General features: G+C 45.3%; 1 protein-coding gene across 11 annotated transcripts; it reads right to left on the reverse strand.

Annotated features, from left to right (window-relative positions):
- Nucleotides 1-450: 450 nt before the first annotated feature.
- mbnl3 (muscleblind-like splicing regulator 3) lies at nt 451-22,747 on the reverse strand. 11 transcript variants are annotated; one of them, XM_076159653.1, is made up of 10 exons: nt 22,410-22,747; nt 22,025-22,126; nt 15,816-16,932; nt 12,120-12,284; nt 11,477-11,704; nt 11,141-11,377; nt 9,992-10,145; nt 7,900-8,010; nt 6,661-6,755; nt 451-5,689 (listed from the first exon to the last, which is right to left on the reverse strand). In XM_076159653.1, exons 3-10 carry the CDS (start codon nt 15,987-15,989, stop codon nt 5,672-5,674), a joined length of 1,182 nt encoding a protein of 393 aa, XP_076015768.1. In that variant the 5' UTR covers nt 15,990-16,932; nt 22,025-22,126; nt 22,410-22,747; the 3' UTR covers nt 451-5,671. The 11 variants fall into 11 exon arrangements, with proteins under 11 accessions (XP_076015768.1, XP_076015770.1, XP_076015766.1 ...); XM_076159655.1 differs by lacking the exon at nt 22,025-22,126 and having other exon boundaries at nt 11,477-11,680; XM_076159651.1 differs by lacking the exon at nt 22,025-22,126.
- Nucleotides 22,748-23,955: the final 1,208 nt, after the last annotated feature.

Here is a 23,955-nt window from a genome sequence, read left to right on the forward strand (position 1 = left end):
GGGCTTAAGTTATAGATGTTTGTTTTAAATATACCCCACTGTTTGGATGTAAGGGGCATTCAAAGTTGAGTGGTTATTACATTTCATTATTGAGACAGAGTCAAAATTGGCAGCCTTGGCAGAGGTATGAGCTCTCTTAGGGATTTATAGGTAAAGTAGAAATGTGAACGCTGCTACAGTGTCTGCCATCATTGTTGGCATCCTCATGAATCCATGGTTTCAGTCTACCATAAACATAGATAAGTGAAATAGTGATTGAGCTTGTCACTAATAATCAATATTTGTTTGCTCATGCCTTAAAAAAAGTATAAGTGACATAATCTACATGTTTTAACATCAAGGGAAGCCTCTTCCAGCTCTCAGCCTTGTGAAGAAACTGCTCCACATCAACTATAGATCTTGATAGTCAGCTCAAACATCCCAACCAAGAAAACACACAAAACACAACCGTCACAATTAAGTGATTTATTAAAGGTCAAACAAAAACAGCAGAACTTATCATAGGCACAGTAACCTACCTTTAATAGCTTTACATACACAGTAAAATAAATTGGCATGTAGCACAGTAGCACATACAAGCACCACAAGCAGAAACAGAGTGAAACAACAGGCAAGTAAGAAACAGCAGTCACGTTAAGTCTGTCCTAGAGTGTCAGAAAGACTTTTTCTTATGGCTTTGTCCTGAACAGTCTTTGGCCCTCGCCATCTTCCATAAGCTGCCCTTCAGTCTGGCACTTTAACGACCGTACCCAGTTGGATAAAAGCTCACCAACTCAAAGCGATTCAAAACAGGGACAAACTCAATATGTTTGAGTGTGTGTGCAGTATTAGTGACATCATCTTAAATGTTGAACCTAAAGGGAAAAACACATCTCTCATGCTAAAGGCACGTTTACAAATAAAAGCAAAATGAAATCAACTTAGTATTAAAAGCACAATCCTATATCCATTTGTTGGTAATGGGAAACCCATGGTTTGTTATGTCCACAACACAGATTGTTCTCTTTTCTCTTCCCATGCATGTGACAGCTGTTAGGATGGGAGGGACTCGGTGCAGGTGAGTCACAGCAGAGAAGCTTTGGTGAGATGCAGTTACATGTCGTACGAACCCAAATACACCTTTCCAGTGCACAGACATGGTCAATATTCAACAGTCAGAGGGCCGTCAACCAGTTCAGCAGGATGACTCAGTCAATCCACCACTAGGCAAGTGCCATGGCAACAAAATCGCTGGCTTCAAGAGCAATTGGAGAGCATCAAATGTCCATGTTCACAGGAACAGTTATGTCAGGATGTGGCTGTTGCAAGAATAAAATGGCAAAATCAGCTGGTTTGCAAATTTGACTAAAATCCTGAGGAAACTTCAGATTTATTGTTGATTTGGACAGCGAGTAAGCAAAGAACAATCCACTTCACCAAAAAAAAAAGACCTTAATGTGAACCTCAAACACTCAGTACACATTTCCTTCTCTAGTGCTGTTATTTTCCTTCGCTGCTTTTCTACAGAGAGCCTGTAGCTGCAGAGGTGGATATTCAAGATTACTATTTATGGGCAAGGTCATTCCAGGTTGAGTTTTTCTTTTGATCACTGTAGGAATCTATAAATCCATCTTTCTGGTTTGATGTCAGGATCAGATAACCGGATCAACATAATGCTAAGCTAGGCAATGTCATGCTTGGCAAAGCACAGCGCTCTAGCAAACTAACAAAAAGGACAGATCCTGTAATAAAATGATAGATTTACTCATATCTTTAACAATACAGTGATTAGATTTTTAATCAACTCTTTTATCTATATTTATTCAAAATAAATTTTGAGTATTTTGACATAGATATGTACATAAGTGCAAACAAGGTGAACATCACACATTCGTACACCCCAGTGAGGATCGATATCACCCAGCACAGCTGGGCAGGAAGAGACTTCTGGACCACCTGAGGGCCAAGACTCGGGGGCCGACCAAAACCCGGCCTCACTAGAGAAAGCCCACACCTCCACACAGAGAAAAGTGAGTGAGAGCTGTGTAGTCTAAATCTGACAGTGATGGCTGCTGACTTTCATTTCCACAGAAAAAGATGAAAAGTTCAGATCCTGCAGTCAGTCCAAAAGCCTCATTACCTCCCTGACAGACAGGTGTTTTCATTAAAAGTCATAATCCATCCATATTAAAAGAAAAAAACACAACGTACAAGTACAACAAACCAAACAAAAACCAATTAAGTTCAAATAAACAAAACAAAATAAACACCTGATCTCCCCAAAGGACCTTTGGATAGTTTTCCATACAAAATATTCAATCATGTTGCAATACAAGACAAACTAATTAGACATTCCCTTCTTCAATAAGTTATTTTTGTATGTCATTTCAATTAATGTGAAAAGAAAAATCACAATTACAATAATACAAAGGTAGCCACGTTGTCATTTTGTTGCCATAGCAACAGCAACTTTTACCATCTAACAATGACTCCATCATTGTATACAAATGTAGTTTTTAATCATAAATGTCTCTGTTGTTGTCATCTACACAAACTTTTAATTATGTATAAATCAAATTGTCCACTTCCATGCTGTGATTTCTTTATGTCAAATAGAAAAAGCTTAACTTACATTTCCATATGCAGCTATCATGTCTTTTTACAGTGACTGAGAAATAAGAAGTAAGGCCCTTAGTATGTGACTGAAGGAGCTGTTTACATGCCAAAGGATCTGATCACTGCACACAACCATCAATGATCAGAGCATTTAGCATATTTCAGGCTGAAACAGAGTTATGATGGGGGACAGTATGGTAAAACATACTGGGGCCTGAAATCAATCTAACTGAGGAGAATGACCGAGAGAGAGAGAGAGAGAGAGAGAGAGAGAGAGAGAGAGACATAGAGAAGGGAAGAAAGAGAGAGAGGTACAAACATCAGAAGAAAAGTTTTCTCGTACCTACACAGCAATTGTTCTACCTAACATGCGTTTGTGCAAGGAATACATACCTCTACATGTACTTAAAAATACAAATGCCCTCAAGAGGCACAATTTATTCATCAAGTATTCTGTTATTTCCAGCTGGACAGCAGTTGGTGAAGGCAAAATGAAGTGACGGAGAGGGAGGACACAGAGACAGAGGGAGGTTTTTGTCTTGGCTGGACAAAGCTATTCCTTTGAAACTGTGACATTTAGACAAAAGAATTTGCCCGGACATTCTAATTCAATTTCATTTAGTAAGAGACAAAGAAATTCTTCAAAGAGATGAAAAAAAAATGATTTAGGATATTTCTAAAAGTAGTTACATCACCCACTGACATTAAATATAAATCTATATAACAATACACATACTTTTATATGTCTTAACACAGTATCAGTGTGGTATCTATGTGACCTCAGAAATAGTCTATATATAGTGAACCATTAAATTTCAACAAGTCTATCTCTCAGACGGACATGTTTAGAGTTTTTGCATTAGATACATTCACGACACAATAACATGACTTAAAAGGAACAACCTCCTCCTCCAGTGGGAAATGCGGCCACATCCGCATTTTCAACTAAACAAATATGTGATTCATCTCCTCTTACAACACACTTAAGTAAGCACACACTACTCACTGAGTTTCCTTACATGAATGATAAGACAGCACAGCTATCTCAGAGAAGAAACTAGAGAAACTAAAGGTGTCGTTTAATAGAACTGCGAAGCCAAAGGACTCATGTATGTGTTGGTTGAAGCAGACCTGAAAGAGGCACGTTTGAATTTGCTTTAAAGTGATTTCAATTCAATTTCCGTACTTATCCTGTTCAATTTCATTCACATCTGATTGGTTTGGGATTTTGCTTTACATCAAACACCAAACAAGAATTTTCTATCCTTCTCCTGATTTTGCCACGACACACTGCAGTGGCTGTAATATTTAGAGTCTGACGACTTTTGACAAAAACACACATTAAAAAAAGACGACATGTTTTACACGTTTTTAAAGTCAGACGGGACGTTTTCAAGTTCTATGCTTTTCTCCCTGAGGAGCCATTTCACATACGATACAAATGTTGTGCCTATTTCACTCCAAAAGCTTGAAAGGAGACAAATTACACAAACTGGTTTTTCTTTTATCTTAACATATATCTGCATTCGCCAGGGGCACATCAACTTAAGAGGAATTATTCAGGTATTGCATTAAGTGGGGCGTTTCCTTGCATATTCAGGCTTTGGTGAAAGAATTATGGGCACAAAAGCCTGAAACAAATCCAGCTTGTTAATTCATTCTGACATCAGCGAGAAAACAAAACAATTAAACCAATTAAAAATGTCTTGAATTGTAAATGTCACATTCCACCATAAGGTTTTTTTTTTTGGCTTCGTATGATTTCAGAGTAGCAGGGATCAATTTGAGGGGTTTGCGGTCGAGGCCCGGATTCGTCAAAGTAACAACGATGGCTGTGGATTGTCTTTCTTCCGAGAAATCAAACGTCGTGCTCGAAACAAACCTCTATCAAAGACCCTGCGAGTCATCATTCAGTTACTTAGGAGAAGCGGGAACAATCACCGATGAAGACGCCACAACTCAAGATTACTTCATTCAGATTTAACGTTTGAGCTGTCTGATCAGTCAGACTCAGGCCACACAGGGAGCAGTGCCTCACCTGCTACATAGCAAGCAGCAATAAGGCAATTTGCTTCTAAATCAAGAAATTCAGAACCACAATCTTAAGATTAAAGCATCTGTCTGCTCATAAGTACAGAAGTGATGATTTCACAACTTTGTAATTTCATTAGTTTTGTAGATAATAGGAGTTTGTGGCCATTGGTGCTTCTTTCAGCATTGCCTTTACTTGCACGTGTAGTATATTTGATGTGTAGTATATTTGAATTCTGAATTGTTTCAGGGTACAAAGTTTCCTCTGCAGCTCAGCAGACAACTCAAAGGCACAAACACACAAACGTTTCATCAGGCAACATGAGTGCAGACCATGAAAACAAACTCAACATGGTTAAACACGGTTTAACTCAGACTCCCAACGGTTGTGAAACATAAAAACATGACATGATATGAAACAACAAACAACTCTTCTCAACACGTTAAGGTTGCGGATCAGCAGTGAGTCCCGCTGCCTTTTCTGCCTGACATTCCATATTTCGCTTTTCAGAGTTTTTTCAATTTGGAACAGTATGTATTGTATGTGGGTCACCTTAAATGATGGCTCCAACCCTAAAGGGCTCATAGTTTCATGTGTGTGTTTGTGTGTATGTTGTGTGTCTGCTGCACGTTTAAGGTGTGGGCATGTATGGCTGTAAGAAGGAGGGGGCGCTATTGCTCTCTCCCATCTTCTCGTCCGTATGCATCAGGATGCCTGCGTCATAGCAACAGTAATGCATCCACGCTTTTTTTTTTTTTTTGAATTTCCATATCTCAAAATGTGTTCACATCGCCACTCCATCAGCGTGCTCTGTAGTTTAGGCACATGTATGTTTGCTGCATTCAGAAAGATGGCCGCCCATGGTAGCGCACAGGATCGGGGGGGTTGGGGGGCTGGGAGGAGACGGGCCGCACAGAGGACTTTAACTGGGGTTTCGGGAAAGGCTTACTGAGTTTAACGCCACCGGAGCTGCTACCAGCATTTTGGGGACGGGACAGAAATGGGTTTCCATGGGGACGCACTGGAGCTCCACCGGGTCAGGAGTCAGAAGTTCTGATGGGTCTACTGAAGAGAGGAGAGGGGTGAGAGGGGGAAGAGTGAAGGAACCGATCAGAGGATGAAGACTCACTGAACGAGGGTGCGAAACATTCTGTAAGATCACTATTTATCAATCAAGACATAACTTAAGACAAGAATCACAGCCCAGCACACACACAACTGATACATTCAGCGTTATTTGATTGAGAAATTCTAAAGTTTGATTGGGAAATTCAGCAAATTCTTTATATTAAAGTTATTTATTAACCCATGATGCCAAAAAAATGGACTGAAAAGTTTAATTAAAACACATCACACATTAACTTCTCTTCTGCATAGTTTAAGAATAAAGAAATTCCACATTTCCTTGTTTGTGGACATTTTAAAGTGCAAAACTATACAAAAGACGACAAACGGATCAAGGTGACACACAAATGCTGGTGGAATAAAAACATTTCGCTACTTAAAATATGTAAAGATGGCATATCTAAATTTTCCACAGCATTCCTTTTCCCCTTTATAATAAAGTAAATGTTATTACTATAGGCTTTGGTCATCTTCAGCTGAATAAATGAATATATTCACAGCTCTACGGCCAAATTTGGTTGCATTTGGAAATTCTTGGTGTGAAACGTGTGAGAATCCTGGTGATGGTGAGAAAATTCTGAGTTAAATCTTTTTAAATATCACAGGCCTGAAATCTTCACATCCCTTTTGGAGCATTTATGCATAACAAAGAGCAACGATGAGGACTGAGAGACAGCGTGGCAATGTGATGAGACGATCCGATGAAAACAGTTTTCATATTTTAAGGTGAATCTCAAAATAAATTCTGTTTTCATTTGCTCTTATCACAACACAATGACATCATGGAGAAAATGGTGAAATGCCAACACAAACACGTGTGAAATTTAAAGGTAGCCATATTTCATCTACAGACAGGACTCAGAACCTACTGGCTAAAATGAGAGAGAACCCAGAATGAAAAGGCAAACCTGAGTCGAGGCGGCGGATTCAGCGAAAGGAACATTGGTGACTGGGGTCGAGGCCGACGAAACAGTGGAGGAGGTGGCACCGTGCATCATGGGAACTTTTATTCAGGCGAGTCAGACGAAAGACAGAGGACGAGGATGTGGGCGGCGAGGAGGGGGAACAGGAATGATATGGTTACCATGGCAACATGTGTCGGATCAAACATCATGGCACAAGTCAAGTGATATCGGCAGGGTGGGTTGGAACAAGTGCGGAGAGACACATGCAGATGGAATAAGAGATAAAGGAAATCTCGTGTTTTAAAACGAACAAGGCAGTAATACACAATCATACAATCTGATTATTGTATTCCAATGGACAGAGTGTGTATGGAGGGAGCAGATGAACAAGAAGCAAATACAAACAACAAATAACCTTGTTGCTGTAGTGTCAATATAAAGTGACACCACTTTATTTAAATGTTATCATATAATTCAACGCTAACGAAGGGAATAATCCTGTAAATTGAGTTTGGTTTTGGTTCAGTTAAGCTTTTTCTGTCTTCTAACTGGAAACACGTCACTAATACTGCCAGAAAAACCGGTGATCTAAATTTAAGTACTGATAAAGAGATTTTGGAACAAACTGAGCAGCAGTATTCCCAAACTGCACCAAATGAAACAAAAACAACGCCAGCAGCAGCAGCATATATTTGCCTTTTTTTGATCCCACTAAACGCATCACGTATCCTAGCAACCATTCATGGTCACCGATTACAGCAGCACATATCTGACATGTAGCAGCTTTTCATTTCCTCCTCTTGAAAACGATGACATATTTTAAGATTTTTAATATTATAACATTAAAATATATATACAACTATATGATTATAACTGGGATGGTAAATGGGCTCTTGATGCAAAAAAAAAGGTTCTCTCTCTTTCTCAGACACACACACACACAGACACACACACAGTTTTTATGAATATTGTCTAATATCTATAATAATTGTTAGTTGAAAAGGTGAAAGGTGCGGCTCAGTGACCTCTGATGAGTACAACTTGAGTGAATTAGTCCTTACAGCTTACAGTTATCGTCAATGATTAATTTACATTTTATTGAGATATTTCCAATATGCAAAGCGTCAACGACAAACTGAAACGCTGTTCGACACTTTGCTCCCCGCAGGCCTGTGATTACAGCTCAACAGGGCTGATATATGTTTGTTCTGGAAAGGGAGAGGCGACAGGGAGTCCCCTCACCAGAGAGTCCAGGCCCTGGCAGGAGGCGGCCGGGGATTTGCCTGTAGCCGTTCCACTCCCGCCCCTCCCAGCGGCCCTCCGCTGCCAGCAGGGCCGGGGTTTTCATTAGCCCTACAAGAGACAGGAGGGAGGCTTACAGCAACGGCATCACTGCTAACCTCATCCTGTGCCCCTGTGCTGTGTGTCTGGGTGGGATGCAGCTACACATTACACACACACACATGCTTGCACACACTGAAAATGATTGTGGATTGTTACGGAAAGCATGGCTTGTTACACGAATATGAAATGGGTGTGGCCTAACAAGCATCAAGACAGCAGGCAGACACGTGAAGACACAGAGACACATCAGGACAAAGAAGGCAAAAGGCCTGAAAAGCAAAAGGTAACTCCAGATTTATGTCCATCACACGGCCATTCAATATCCTACACAATAATCTGCGTATGCCCCTTTAAATATGGGATTTACCTGTTTACACTTTACACTTAAAGGACCACGCTGGTAATTTGCATATATGTAAATAACTGCTGACAACAAATGACACCATAGAGTTGGAGTGACTTTCCAAGCAGCCACTGGTTTCCAGCAGATATCAGAGACTTAAGAGTTAACTGATACTGATCAGATATGACATCATCACAGCTTAATGCAGCTGTTCATTCCTTTAACATTCAGAATAACAAACTTCAATGCAGAAAAAAACAAATTCATTCCTTCTGTGCAATTGTTTATGTTCCAGGTTCCATTTCCCACTGACACACAGCTGATTGGCATTTTCAGCTACAACGTTCACATTTCAAACGTTGATATCCTTGAACGCATCACCCTATACAGCATGTTGACCAGACTCCCTGCTTCAGCATCATGACCATGCAGACCAAGCAGGATTCACTCTGACTCATTACTTAAGCCAAGCAGGTGTCAGGTGTGGCTTTAACACTGTATCCAACATACTAACATAAACTACAGTATTCTTCTGATTTGCAGGTGAAAGATTGTAATTGTTAAAGTTAAATGTGTTTTAAAGGGTTGCACATAAGGTGGCATTTCAATGGCTTTATGTCACTGAATATAGAGGACCTGAGTCAATGGTTACTTTTATACTAAATGTAGTTTAATTTGGCCTAATCAGCCTTTCTGGCAATAAAAAATAGGTAAAGAAGTAAACTAAATAAATATATGTATATGATGATGATATACTGTGCATAATGTGTAACTATTCGTCTGAAACGTGTAAGATCGCCTCTATGTTTCTATGTTCTGACCTTCATCTACTATTAAGAGCTGACCCACACACACACACAGAACTTAACCTGGTGCATCATGCAGGCGGGGAACAATAAGAGGACAACAAGGACAACGAGGACAACGAGGACAACGAGGACAGAGAGGTGGATGGTTTAACAGTGAGGCTGAAGTGGGACACGGAGGAGGCATGATTTCAGCAAAACGTTTAGACAAAACAAAAGCTTCAGGTGTTATTGCATGTGACATCAAGGCTTTCACATGTCAGTGCACTAACATGCAAAACAACACACGCGCGCACGCACTCACACACATATATATACAAATTAGGTGCTGATAACTGGAGGACACGAGCGCTGCACTGTACAACATAAAGTGTTGATGCAGGGGCATCAAAGCTCCCAACTGTATTGTGGTATTTTAATAATGTGTTTGCGTCATAGATGGAGGTCAAAGGTCAAAGCCGGCTTCAGAAAACTGCCTCTAAGGCATGTGCTTTGTTTCTTGTTGATTACAGCAGAAGAACTATATATCAGCCTTCGGCACAGTGGCAGAGCAGCGTGATGTGAGAGCAGTCAAAAAGGCAAATAGCTGCACCGCACAGAAGCTTTGCACACAGAACATGCAAGCCAACGGAACAACTCAGCAACATCTGTCTGGTTAAAGTCAACTCAAGTCCACTTCGCCTAATACTTCACCCAATATCACATACAAGGTCTCAAAGTGCTTTACAGGCCCACACAGCACGGCACAGTTCAACTGTGCTCCAAGCTCCTTTAGCCCCTTAGTGTGCTCAGGTTAGCAGTGTGTGCTGCTGTGTGTGTTGCTGTGTTGGTAGAGACTCACCAGTGGGGATAAAGGCTGGCTGCTGGAGCTGCATGTTAGCCAGAGCCTGCTGGTAGTGGAACATACTGGGGTTGAAGACGGCGGCAGCAGCTCCATTGCTTTTCTCCATGATGGGCCTCTTTGGTAACTGCTGCATGGCTCCAGGTGGCAAACCCTGCCGACGAACAAAAAGAAGAAGAAGAAGAAACAGAGAGACGTGAGCGGTTTAAAGAAACACCAAACAGGAATTCGCTTTCTGTTTCAGTTTGGCGTCTTTGGAGTTACTTAAGACTGCAGTCAAGTGCTCCTGACACTCCACACCAACTGCTGCTGGTGGTTCTGTGCTCCGCCACTAGAGGCCACTGCAGTGTCTCAGACTGGCTGGGGCGGCTCAGACGCCATAGCAAGAGCAAAATGAGACTGTTATGAATCTGTTGCACTGAATGGCCACGAAGCAGAAAAGAAGAACATGGACGAGGTCAAATCTGAAGATATGACATCATCGATTCTTACACCAGGCGGTCACTAAATAAGGTGGTTTGTTTTTAATGACCCGCCTTCATTAATTGGAAGATTAATTATTTATATTTACATATGAATCTTATTCCGTCTGAGGTCAGAGACGGATGCATAATAACAGGTGGATCATCTAAATGAGCCTGGCACATACGCAGACTATAACATTATGCGTAGTGGTCGTCACAGCAACCACAAACAGCACAAGCTACTGCAACAGAGTGAATGCCAAGACGAGGAGACCTTGGATGAATTACTCTGCTTCTTCTCCCAGTGCAGCGTTTGTTTTATCAGCATCTGCACTGCAGACCGACCTGATTATGTTACAGCCGCTCTCTGTGATAACTTGAGCCCGTGTGGCTGGAGTCAAACACATGCACAGTGGGCGACACGCATGGAAAAACAAACACAATCCTCAGAAAACACAATCAGATTTAGAGCCGGTCAAAGGAAAGCTGTGATGCCTCGAGCCTCTGCTGTGTCAGTTAACGATATCCAAGCAGAGAAGAAGAAAATCCTCCAGTCTTTCAGAGGCAACGTGTTGTGAAGCCGACAGGAGAGATGTTGTTTTGTTAGTATAGAGAAGCTTTTCAAGCCCTGACCGGTGTTTGTTTTTGCTAAAAGACAGAATGATTGATCAGCGCCGCCGCTCACCAAGGCCGCTGATGTGTTTTGACCGGCTTGGTGCTGTGCGGCCTTGATCCGGGCCTGCAGGTGAGCCGGGGGGTGGAAGTACTTGCACTTGTCTCGGCTGCAGCGGCCCTTGATGTAGTCCATGCAGACGATGACTGAGTTCTCGCTGCAGTCCACCATGGCGGCCTCCAGGGGGTGTGCGTAGCGGCAGTCGCTCTCGCCCCGCGTGCAGTTGCCACGCTGGAACTCTCTACAAACCTGGCAGGGCGGAGAGGGAGCGCGCTGATCAACATTTACCTTTCATCATACTTTGACCAAACATAGCAACACAACAACTGCGCGCACAGGCCTGCATACCTCAAGCTTGTCTGTGCGCATGTGTTTTTGTGCAGAGGTGCCGTTGCCCATGGCTGCGAGGCTTGTGGGACTACCGGGGACCAGCAGGGGAGTGCTGGGCAGCAGCTCAGGCATCAACCCCATGCCTGGTCCCATGTGGCTCAGATACGGACTGAAACCCATACTGGGACTTGTTGCCAGGGAGGGCGTCACTGGGAATGTTGTCTGCGGGAAGGAGTGAGACAACAACTAAGACAAGGGAGACAAATTAACAAGTGATTGCACCACTTTCTCTGGTTTCAGGGGAGGAGAACAAGACATTTACAAGCTTCAAACATTTAGCAATAAAGATTCTGCCTCACTGGATTTGCAGACTTTCTCTCCAAAGAGGGAGAAAGCACTTACACAGCTGAATATAAAGGTACTGTAAAGCATCACAAACAAAATGACTTTAGCTTAATTTCACACTGGTACTAATACTCAATGTCTTCTAATTTCCAGAAACTAATTGTACTATTATTGTCTTGTAAGCCCCATTGTGAAATATTATGGAACTAAATCACTGGAGTCCAAATTTAGACAATGTTATCAATGGCTTTAACATCACACATAGTATGAGTACAGCATTAGTAGGTGTTAATGTGTGTGTGTGTGTGCTGCTCACTATGGGCTGCAGCTGTGCTCCAGGCAGCATGAACTGCATCTGTTGAGCCAACATGGCCGCCGCAGCCTTCTGCTGGATCAGGTTGTTCCTCCCGTTGATCTCCAGCTGGGTCTTCAGGTGCGGTGGCGGATGCAGATATTTACAGTTCTCCCGCGTGCAACGTCCCTGAGAGAAAGAGGAGAGGAAAAGGAAGATGAGCGGCGGATCAATCGGCCCCGGGCACAGTGACACAATACAGTGACTTGTCCTGACCGGATAACAACCTTATAATATGACAGAGAGGAGAAATGAATCAGAGGAAAGGAACCGCAAAAGACAACAACAAAGGCACTTAGTTAAGTCGCATGTAATGGAGTGGAGCAGGAGTTGATGTCGCAGCAGTGACGGACAGACTATCTGAGCCAGGTTTGGATTTTTCCACATGAAGTCAAATAAAGTAGAGTGATGAAAGATAAAGCTGGTGCTGAGTGAGAACACATGCTTCACTCTCACCGTCCTCTGCAACACGTTCACTCCTTATCGCTGCCTGGGAGCCATCAGCCCCATTAATGAGTGACTTTTTTCAAAACAAAACGAGGGCAAACTGTGTAAAAGCGGAAACTAGATGAAGCAGGCTATGATATATCAGCATCAATGTGACGAATGTACTGTAGCTTAACCTTCAAATATGGCGGTGGATTAGTGTATACAAGTAAGGGTAGTATAAACAGGTACACTAACTTAAGATTACTCCAGTTTACTCCACCATTCGGGTCAAAAGTCATCCTTCTACTTCCTGTTTTCTCTTATTAAATTCGGGCTCTCTACGAACCCTAAATCTGATTTCAACCTTTTACTTCAAAGCAATTCCTTTTGCCCCAGAACGTCCTTTAAGCCGCGTCCTTCCTCCCTGTGGGGAGGATGAAGATGGTGCTGCAGGAACACTGCAGGTCAACGCACGCTCAAAAGAGGAGGTGCAGTCACCATTAAACCCCCGGGCCGGCAGCAGCTGTCTACCCCCGCGGATGAGCTGTTAACCCCGCGAAAACCCTCCGCCGCCACGTCGCCTGCCGTCACGCCACCCGCCGTCACGCCACCCGCGGCGCTGGAGCTTCCATCTATACGGCTGGAGACTCAGTTATCGTGACATCATGGTGCAGAGACTTCTGACGATGACGGATGATGGCGTGCTGTGTTCAGGGCACGGGGAAGGGTACGGGTATAGAACTGCAGTGTCTCCTATAGTAGAGCTCCAGGAGGGATTCACTTGATACCACACACACACACACACACACACACACACACACACACACACACACACACACACACACACACACACACACACACACACACACACACACACTCGCACCAGACAAGAGGTATAAAGGCAAACATGATGCTGCCCAAAATAGATCATACACACACGCAAACATAAGCTCCACAAACACACTCGCTCACACTGTAGATGGAGAAATGTGTGTGTGTCAGCAAGCTGTGCGTTTAGAGACGAGCCTGTAATAAGCAGAGACTCCCAAGAGCCCAAGAAAACTCAGGAAATGCCCTTTTAATGAGCCACGTGACCAACGTGATGTATAGCGCCACTCGCAAAACATCAAAATGGACCGAGTGAGCAATCTGTCATCCTTTGGCTGTCTGACACATCACCATGGATACAGATGAAATGCTGCAAGACAGGTTTAAAAGTGAAAAAGTAATAAAATCAGTAAACAAGTTGGATCAATAAAAAGTGGTGTTTAACAGCGTATTGGCTCAGGATTCTCAGAGTGGTTGCCATAGCGACACGCCTCACAACAGAGAAAGCCCCTCTCAGAACAGAGAGATGAGATATCAGACTATAAAGATCTTAGTTCCAGCCGATAACGCCACGCTGAATTATTCAAAACGTGACGGAAATGAGATTTTCTTCATCGGCGGTTTGGGTCCGTGTGACAAAGATGTCACGCTGCTGCAGAGTCGCCGGCATTAGCTGTGTGTGTGTGTGTGTGTGTGTGTGTGTGTGTTTGAAGAGTGGGACGGCAGGCAGATGTGATGGCCACACTAATCATTAGAGATGACAGCAGCACTCCAGTTAACAAGGTAAAAAGAGCCAGGCGGAGAGCACACACACACACACACACACACACACACACACACACACACACACACACACACACACACACACACACACACACACACACACACACACACACACACACACACACACACACACACACACACACACACACACACACACACACACACACACACACACACACACACAGCCCTGCAGGTTTGGACCCAGTAGATGGAGCTAATGGAGGAGCAACAGGGAATGACAGCGGTCAGCGCGGACTGAGCTACAGATGCCAGATACGTGAGGGATATGGGAGGAGGCCATTAGCAGATAAATCCATAACATTAACAAAGAAGGGAGGGAGAGCAGGAGGAAGAGGAAGATACTGGAGAGGAGCTTCTGTGCTGCCCGCTGGAGGAAGCTGCAATCCATCCTGAACAACAATAAGGAGCAGAAGGCGTGTGGAAAAGAGAGTGATTGTTGACACGGTGTGCGAGTGAAACACGCCTGCTGCCGCTCCTGATAAAGAAAGCCGCTCTGACCTTCAGCTGTCGCGAGCCGCCGTCCTTTCTCAAAACTAACGGCGTGACCTTCTGGGCTTCAAACAGAGCGAACCTGGCCTTTCATACGTGTTCACTGGCTTGAGTACAAAGCAGGTTCACCTCTTCCTCCCCATCACTCCAGCCAGGCTGTTGCTCTGTTGCTAAAAACAGCCACACGCCACTCAGGAAGATCAAGCTATCCAATGGGTACTCGCTCCTGTGCTGTTGCTAGGCCCTCCTCTCTGTTTCTCTCTCTCGCCCTCTCCCTCTCCCTTTCCCTCTCTCTCTCTCCCTCTCTCTCCATCTCCCTCCTGCTCTGGAGGACATAACACAGAAAAATGGCTGAATAATAAATTCTAACTCAATAAACGAGGAGACAGCAGCTGCACTCAGACAGAAAGCCCCTTGTCTGGGTCTCACTTTTTCACTGCAGGGAAGCTGGTCGCACCACAAACACACATGCATTCTCACACACACACACACACACACACACACACACACACACACACACACACACACAAACACGCAAACACGCCAACACAGCAACAGTCTATTTGCAATTTTAGCACAATTGACCATTCATTGATAGTTGGAGTCCTTGTGTTATACAGTAAAGCATCATCATCATCATCCTCATCATCATCACTCCACTGTGTTAGTTTTTCCGTTTGCATGCGTGAGTGTTTGTTAACGGAGCGAACACGAGGCGGGAGCAAGCAGCTGCAGTGAGGCTGAACAGAACCACTTTTAAAGACACCGTGACTGTGCAATAATGAGGAAGAGGAATGTTGGAAGGTTAGAAGAAGCTTTCTGGCGTCGATGTATGTCTGTTTAGGTTCGAGAAAAGAAATCGATTCATGGGGAAATTCATCGGAGTGCAAGATGACAGATTAAATTTAGGGTTTTCAGCTGACAATCTAGGAGGAATATGAGTTCCATATTCTGCAAAACATGAGGATGAATAGCTGAGAGATTCTGTCCAAACTAGCTGAAAGGTCTAAATAGAGAGAAAATGAGAGTGCGTGCCGCTTTAACGTCGGCATCTGTACAGTGTGAGGGGCTGCATAACAAACCAGAGACATCTGCCAGGACCTGCGTTACCTTGAGTGAGTCGAAGCAGGCGATGACTCGGCCGTTCTCCACGTGGCAGCTCCGGGAGGGGTGGGCGAACTTGCACTCCACGTCAGAACGCGAGCAGGTGCCCCTCTGGAACTCTCGACACACTTCCAGGGTCAGCCATTTGGTGTCCCGTCCCATGCTCATGTTGATGGCCATCGCTGCCGCCGCCCCCCTGGACAGTTGTTGGGACTTGTCGTAGCAGTAGCGGCGGGGACGTACGGGGGGGAAAGCGTCCGGTGAGAGTGAGGGCGGCTTGCTAAGAAGGGAAGTGGAAGTAAAACTATTTTCAGGGATTCCTTGGCACAAATAGGCGGCGGGTCCTTTAGGTGGATGTATTTTTAGGGGGTTTTATTAGGGCCTTCCTGGGAAAAGTGGCAGCTGAAGCTTTCACTGCTGGAGTGAGATGCTGGGAGCAGAGGCCAGCTCTGTCTCTTAACAACAGGAAGGAAGGAAGGAAGGGGAGAAAACTAATTGGAGGTCGTCCCTTTGTTACGGCGGGATGTGTAGTTAATACAGATACGTTAAGTCCAGGAGAGGGAGGCACCGTCACAGCTGCTCTCTCTCTCTCTCTCTCTCGGCCCTGCTGCCCTGCCTGCCTCAAACTGTCTCCGCCTGGACGCTGAATCACCTGACACCCACCATACGCCGCAGGAACAGGCACAGTCACGTCACCGTCAACATGGCCAGATCTGGGCCAGTCGCCGTGGTGATAGTTTATGAGGAACTACCGGTGTAAGCGAAACAGACGGAATATAGGCAGAACCTTTAAACGAAGCGGCGTCCTTGGGGCTGATGAGACGAGGCTCAGGCTAAGTGGGGACCGCGGCTGGGCAAAGTGGGATGGATGACTCCCTGGCTGTCAGGGTGAGATATTGCCTCCATTCAAGGCCAAAAAAACGCAGTGAGTTCTGCCCTGAGTTGGTCGTCCGGTAGGCACCTTGGAAAATCCACTTCCTCTTCTCACTTCAGTCTGGCACTCATCCTTCCCTCTCCGCAGCCTGACCGCCTATCCTTCCATTGTCGTCGTCGTCGTCCTCCTCACTGAGCTCCTTCCTGCATGTCCTCGCTCCGTGCAACACACACACGCGCGCACCGCAGACTGTAAAAACACAGAGACAAATATTGACTTCAGAAAGAAATGACAGAAGTGGCCGGCGTCCCTGAAGAGGAAAAAAAGGGTTAAAAAAACTGTCGAGCTTCCACCTCACGCAGGGGCTTGTTTCAAGGCTAAACAGAGGGTGATGAGGAACACGAGGCAGAGGAGTGGAACGCAGAGAGAAAGAAAGAGAGAGAGAGAGAGAGAGAGAGAGAGAGAGAGAGAGAAAGGGAATAAGGTGAGGAGAAACAAATAGGGGAGTAGAGCATATGGGAGGGAGGGAGGGATGAGAAACAGGAAAGGGCAAGCTATGTCTTGATTAAGTGATACAAGAGAGGAAGAGAGAGACGGGGAGAGAGAGAGAGAGAGAGAGAGAGAGAGAGAGAGAGAGAGAGAGAGAGAGAGAGAGAGAGAGAGAGAGAGAGAGAGCGAGAGAGAGAGAGAGAGAGAGAGGCAGAGGAAGAGAGAGATTGTAGCCAGGAGAGAGGCGTCACTCTAACTCCCCTGAGCTCCACAAAGCAAAAAGTCATGGAGAAACTATGACATCAGGCATAACGCAAAGAGCGACGTCCTTGGAAGCGGCTCGCCCGGTCTCACACGCCGGAGACTCACACAGACAGACAGTTACTAATGGGAGGAAATGAAGAAGGAGAGGAAGACACAAGGCAGAAGCAGAGGAGGCATGTCTTCATATCTGCAGCTGCTGTGCATGTTTGCAAGGCCACAGCCAATCGGGCGGACGCTTGCAGGCAGGCAGAACGCCTCCGGCCAATGGCGGGGCGGCTTCCACAGCGGCTCCGCCCTTCACACAGCCCGTCCTTGTTCTCCCAGCTCTCTTTTTTTTCTCTCTCCTCTTCTCCCTCCCTGGCACAGCACTGTCATGGCTGAGCCACATGCTACAGTTCAAACTGTCAAGACTGGAGACTCGAGCTACGTCTTCCCGCTCACACACACACACAGTGAACACACACGTCATCACAGTGGACGTGTGTGAGGTGAGCAGCGTGCAAGACTGACGCAAGACAGATACATACTGCCTGTTGTGCTGCTGAGCAAGGCGATGTCGTGCCGGCACACAGGCTGAATGCAGATAACAAACAGTGAGAGAATCACGGGCAAAAAAAGAAAAACCTGACACGGATGGAGGAAGAAGAGGAGGAAGACAAGCTCCTCTGTGCATAAACACCCAAACGAATAAACAAAAGGAGCGATGCAGGAGAGGAGGAGTGCAGGAACGAGAGGAGAACAGGGGGGAAGGAGCAGATATTATCAGTCCCTGTGTCTGATGTCGGCAGACGCAGACGGAGAAGGCGGCAGGGGAGCGAGTGTGAGGGAACGTTTGTGTGTGTGTGTGTGTAAGCATGCAGATAGATGGCCCAGAAGGAGAACACTGCAGTAGATGGGAGAAGGAGGGACAGAGGGGGAGGTGGGAAGTGAACTGATACACCCACCACCTTCAAAACACAAGAACAAAGACACATCCAACCCAAAAAGAAGAAGAAAAAACGGGGAGGCTGGCAGACGAGCAGGTACAGCAACTGACTGCTGACTTGCTTGCTTAAACATTCTGCTTGTCTCTGCCTCCTCCTCCTCTTCCTCCTCTTCCCAGCCTACCTACAGATCGATGAGAAGTTTTCTCAGGGGGACGACACAAGCATTCTCCTCGTGCAGCTCTGCCCGTCCTGCGTTCAGCGTCCGGCACACTTGCTTACGCACAAAGCGGCTCAGCAATATGCTGCCCCGCATCATCAAAAAACACAAAACCCTCCTTCCTCCTCTACGCGCCACCGCCATCCTCACTTCCTCTCCTCCCCGCACCAAAATGGCACACAGCTCTCGTTGCAAACATTCCGGAACCATAACACAGCAGATACAGGCTCTTTTCCAAAGCTATTCTGGTCTTTTCGGCACCCCGAGCATTTAAATTTACCCACTAAGACATTTAATGACCTCGTGCTTGCTGAGCCTTGGGTTTCACGCTGACTGTTTACTGCCGGCCCTTAGCCTCCAATCAGGACCTTTAGAGATAATATAAGACAGAATAGAAATAGACAAGTCAGAAGTTGAGTGAGTTGAGTGTGACATCGTGGGTTTGACTGTAGCCTCAAACGCAGGAATGTGGAGGAGGAGGAAGAGGAGGAGGAAGGACTTTGTTAACCGCATACAGGCGTCGCACACAGCGGGTCGAGCCTCGGTCGAGGAGTATCAACGTATAAACAGAGCCGAGCCTGGGAGTTGTGATTGACTCTGAGCTCTCAGCAGGGACGAATCTGCACAGCCGGTGAATTATTCAGCAGCAGCGGCGTGCTGATATGACCGGCAGCACGTCAGCACCACCACGTCGCCACAAAATGCAGAATTTCATTTCTAAAATGCAGAAGGGGGTTGGGGGGACAGTTACCCAGCATTCATTGTCCGAGATGAGACTCCAGACGACTGTTATTGTTACTAACCCGGGACGTAATGTACTTTACAGAACACAATCTGGAAAATTAGGTTTATTCTTATTAATTTAGTGCTTGAGTCTTTTCAGTAGGAGACATAACTGCTGTATAGTGACTTGTCTCAGCCCAGATGCGTCTCCTCTGTGCGTCTCTTCTGGGTTAAGCCTGACAAACAGCGATGTCACGTCTACGCCCAGACGAGGTGACTCCCTTTTAATAAATGTTTGATTCAAAAACCCGATATGGCAAAGTCAAAGGTACGTTCAAAAGTGCCGTCAAAGAACAGGAGAAGAGTCTGATGCCTGATCTCTCATCAGGGACTGACATGCTAAGTGCCTCTGTCAAAGCAGAGAGAGAGAGAGAGAGAGAGAGAGAGAGAGAGAGAGAGAGAGAGAGAGAGAGAGAGAGAGAGAGAGAGAGAGAGAGAGAGAGAGAGAGAGAGAGAGAGAGAGAGAGAGAGAGAGAGAGAGAGAGAGAGAGAGAGAGAGAGAGAGAGAGAGAGAGAGAGACACGAGGCGGGCGGATGATACGCAACAAACACACACAAGAGCAAATGACTAATTTTGCGAGGTCGATGACATAAAGCATTTTGGGTTTGAGCACTCTTTCATCAAACCTATTGCTTCACCGGTCACGTGTGTGTATCCAACGTGTGTGTGTGTGTGTACCTCTATGCTACATTACAGTGCAGTTTCAGCCCACATGCACCAAGCGATCTCAGCTTTGTCCCTCCCCACGCTGATAAACTGGTTTAAGCTCTCGGTAAGCGTGACCTTAAATCAACTCGGCCATTCCACCCAACACTCCACTGTACACTTACGCAAACACACAAACAGGAGAGAGTGTATACTTGGTGACGGGCGTAATCTCGGGGCTGCTGAACTTGCCTGACCTCTGCGACGTGACACACACATACAAACAGCCATTTTGCAAGGCGAGCTACAGGGGGGGGGGGGGACTAAACACAGAGCGTGCGTTGGTTATAACAGTGATTACGGCGCTCCAGGTGTTTGCAGCAGCCAGTAGGTGGGTTGGGAGGGGGGGTGGAGGTTAGGGGGGTCAATGTGTAGGGTTGGGTCAGTATGTGGAGGACAGGTGGGGGTGGCTGCTGTTGACTCCGGCGCACTGCGTCCCTCATTAAATACAGTGCAGCAAAGGACTTCATGACAGTGTAACCTTCAGTGGAGCTCTGATGTCTGCATTATGGCTGCTGCACGCTGGGCGCCATCGGGACAGACGGCCTGGTTATACGGCCCCTTATCACTCACACTGACACGCAACCATATCGCAATAAGACGATGATACCGGTGATACATTATCACTCGTGAGAAAAATAAATGCTCTTTTCTCTTCCATGGTCACTGGAATGTTACAGGGGCCCAAACATGAGCCTGGGTGCCACCAGTAAGGGATTTTAGCATTAAGGTATTACATTAAGGGTTTCAGCACAGATCAGTGTTTTGGTTTGAGAAGCTCTCAGGGGTTTCCCCTTTGTCTGGAGTTTCCCCTTTTTTCCCAAAAGCCCCTGTGAATGGACTTGGATGGATTCCTTTGCACAGGTGGGTGTGGACCAGATAGCTTCCAAAATTCCATGTTTGGGAAGACCAAAATCTGACCGCACGCCTCTTCAGAACAGACGAGAGGCGAGAGCTGAGAGGTGACATCGCCCATGGTGTGATTGACGGAAAAAGACGAAGCAGAAGATCCGACAAAATGTGGCTATAAATCAAAACGCCGAGTGAAAGCCAGCGGCCTGGAGGGAGGAAGCGATGTAATTAGGTTAAGTATCAGTAATCCTTTCAGTTTGTTAAAGTACCAAAGCTCTAATTCAAGCAAACCCAGAAGATCTCATCATCATAGCAGGACAAAGCAGCAGATTACGCAGCTTCACTTCCCCTGGTGCTCGGACAAACTGATGTGAAAACCATTAAGGTTCAATAGTCACAACAAGAGTGTAACTTCACCTCAGCAGAGCGCTTACAGGTCCCTGCAGTGAGGAAGAGAAGGCAAAAACCTCTTCATACACCTTACTGATCCTCCATAAAGGCTCACACATCTGGTAGTTAAGTTGAGTTCAAAAAGTTATTAACAGATTTTGCCAAAACTTGTGGAAGAACAAATAACATTTTGGTGTAATCTTGATCTAAAGTTTCATATTTGTCCTTTTATAGCTGCATATAACCTTTAATGTTGCCTCTATTCCAGTCAGTATGATGTGTTATCACTAGAATAAGACAAATATGGCATATTGGATCATTTAAAGCCATTTGAGGTGATTTGAGGCTGCTTGTTTGATTTGTTGCAGGAAAGATCAGAGGTGAAAAGTTTTATCTGTGCAATAAAAGTGAGCATCCCTGGCAGTTAAGGAGTGTGAGGGGAAGTGAGGACGTGCTATGTCGGTTTATCAGTGTTTATATTGAGTAAAGGAAAACTAGCTCGACTGGTGCAGAGTCCACAGCCTGGAGGGAGCGTGAACTTGTCTAGACTGGCTCTGCTGTGAAACGAGCCAAAAACACAATGGCGGTGGTGCGGTGCGTTCAGGTGCCAATGCACAGCGACTGGTAGGGGCAGAGGGAGGAGGGAGGGCGGATGGATGGTTGGATTGAGAACCTGAGTGAAGACAAGATAGTGAGGCAGAGCGTTTAACCTACCGCAGAATCCCTCCTCCAGACAAACACGGCAGCAGAACCAGGAAGTAACCCGCAGGTGTTCTAACCTCTAACAGCTGTCCCTCTCATCGATCCCTTTGGGCCCTGAACGCGACAATTGATCAGACAAATCAATTAATGGTTCATTTGACATTATTCCAAACGGGCACATCCTTGATTTGACGATGAAACAGAACAAAGAGCAGTTCAGGGACATCCTACATCCACGTGAAACACAGAAAATAAAGAAAGGATGATAATTACAAAAGGGGAAATGTGTTACCAGGCAACACGCAACAGGGACATTACACGCATTAAACTTGTAAACACACGTGTAATAACTGCAGCTAATGCGTCAAGTTTGCTGCAAATATAACTGCGCTCTTACCTGCTTTACGGCCAAAATGTGCTCCGGGATCAACCGTCCTCCGCGCACTTGAACGTCGCGTTAACGTCGTTATTCGGTCGCTGCTTTGCACAAAACCGCGCGTCGAAGCTGCCGCTGCTGCTGCGCACACACACTCTTAAACACACACACACGCGCTCGCGCACACTGCGTACGGCCGTAAAGTGTGAGCAGGATGAGGAAAAGATAACCGCGTCAGGGGTGGAAATTATTCAAGCAAAAAAAAACGCAGAAGCTCCAACATAAAATACACACACACATACACAGGGGCGCGCGAGCATACACACACAAGGTGAAGTGAGAGAAGCGAATCTGCCTGTCAGAGTAGATTAATAATCAGAGGGAGGGAAGAGTGGTGAGGGAGGAGTTGAGCCTCTCTCTCTCTCTCTCTCTCTCTCTCTCTCTCTCTCTCTCTCTCTCTCAGTGTGTGTGTGTGTTAGCTTTCGTTTACTGGTGCGAATCAAAGTCACGACAAAGTAGGTACAGCTGGTATCAATAAATGCTGTGTTAATGAAATATTATACACACAGTATGTAAATAATATCTATCTATCTATCTATCTATCTATCTATCTATCTATCTATCCAAAGGACTTTGTCAGTGAATAAGTCCTTTTCCCTAAATGAAGAAGTTCACGGATCGCAGCGTGGAGCCAAGACAGCGAAGTGTTCAGACATATTGTCACTATGGAAGCCTTCCTCACCCTCAGCACATCTCATCGCCCCCTTTTTCACTCACACTGTTTGCTCATTTCTCTGTGCCAAACCAAACAACATGTGCATCTGTGTCACACACACCATTTTCAGCAGTGTAAGATTCCTCTGCTGTTGTGTGTCGGTAGTTTACTGCTCGGCCCCACAGTCCAGGCCCGCATGTATCAGCAGGGGACATGGGTATATCTTTACCCTCCTCTGCTTCTTCCTCTTTTTCATACTGCCACACTTCCTTTCACCTCATTGCTGTATAAATATGGCTGATAATTCCCTCAAATTCGTAAGATTCACGTATGGAATAAGTGGATGTGTCAGTGGTTGATTGAAAATGCTCTGAATTTAAACTATATGATTCACCAGACAAGGAATTTTCAGTCAATTTAGCAGTGATTACAACATTATTATGATTATTATGCACTCATGTACACTTTTTTGATTCCAATGCAGAAGTATTTAAATAGTACACTTTTATAACCATATTTTGTTCTAATAATCTTATTTCAAATGTGCCAATTGCAATAAGATAGGTGAATTCTCCTATTTAAAACAAATAACGGGGAAATCAGGATGTCTACAATTGCCGCTCATTCCTACAAGCATATTAAAAGCAGGATTATCAGCTGATCCGCCTCTTATAACCTCTGATCAGAGGGAAGAGACGCTCCACCTCGAAACATGTAATTGTTTGTCATGCCAACTACGACGTAATCAAGTACGGATGTAATATAAATTACTTTGGCGCCCCCTGCTGGTGATGTAGAGGCTTGCAGGTGAGCCCCCAAAAAAAATCCTTGTCAAGATCAGACTAGAGGACA

The sequence above is a fragment of the Genypterus blacodes genome, unplaced genomic scaffold, assembly GCF_046128005.1.
Source record: "Genypterus blacodes isolate CSIRO-AG114 ecotype Tasmania unplaced genomic scaffold, CSIRO-AGI_Gbla_v1 ptg000098l_1, whole genome shotgun sequence".
In the NCBI taxonomy this organism is placed as follows: domain Eukaryota; kingdom Metazoa; phylum Chordata; class Actinopteri; order Ophidiiformes; family Ophidiidae; genus Genypterus; species Genypterus blacodes.

Bases quoted from the DNA above. Each gene is read 5' to 3' on its own strand.
- mbnl3 (XM_076159651.1), bottom strand. From the start codon at position 15,989: ATGGCCATCAACATGAGCATGGGACGGGACACCAAATGGCTGACCCTG. The intron at 10,146-11,140 runs GTGAGCGGCGGC...GTTCGTCGGCAG, and splicing joins AAAACACATCAGCGGCCTTG to GGTTTGCCACCTGGAGCCAT. The intron at 6,756-7,899 runs GTGAGGGGACTC...CCTGAATAAAAG, and splicing joins GCCAGGGCCTGGACTCTCTG to TTCCCATGATGCACGGTGCC.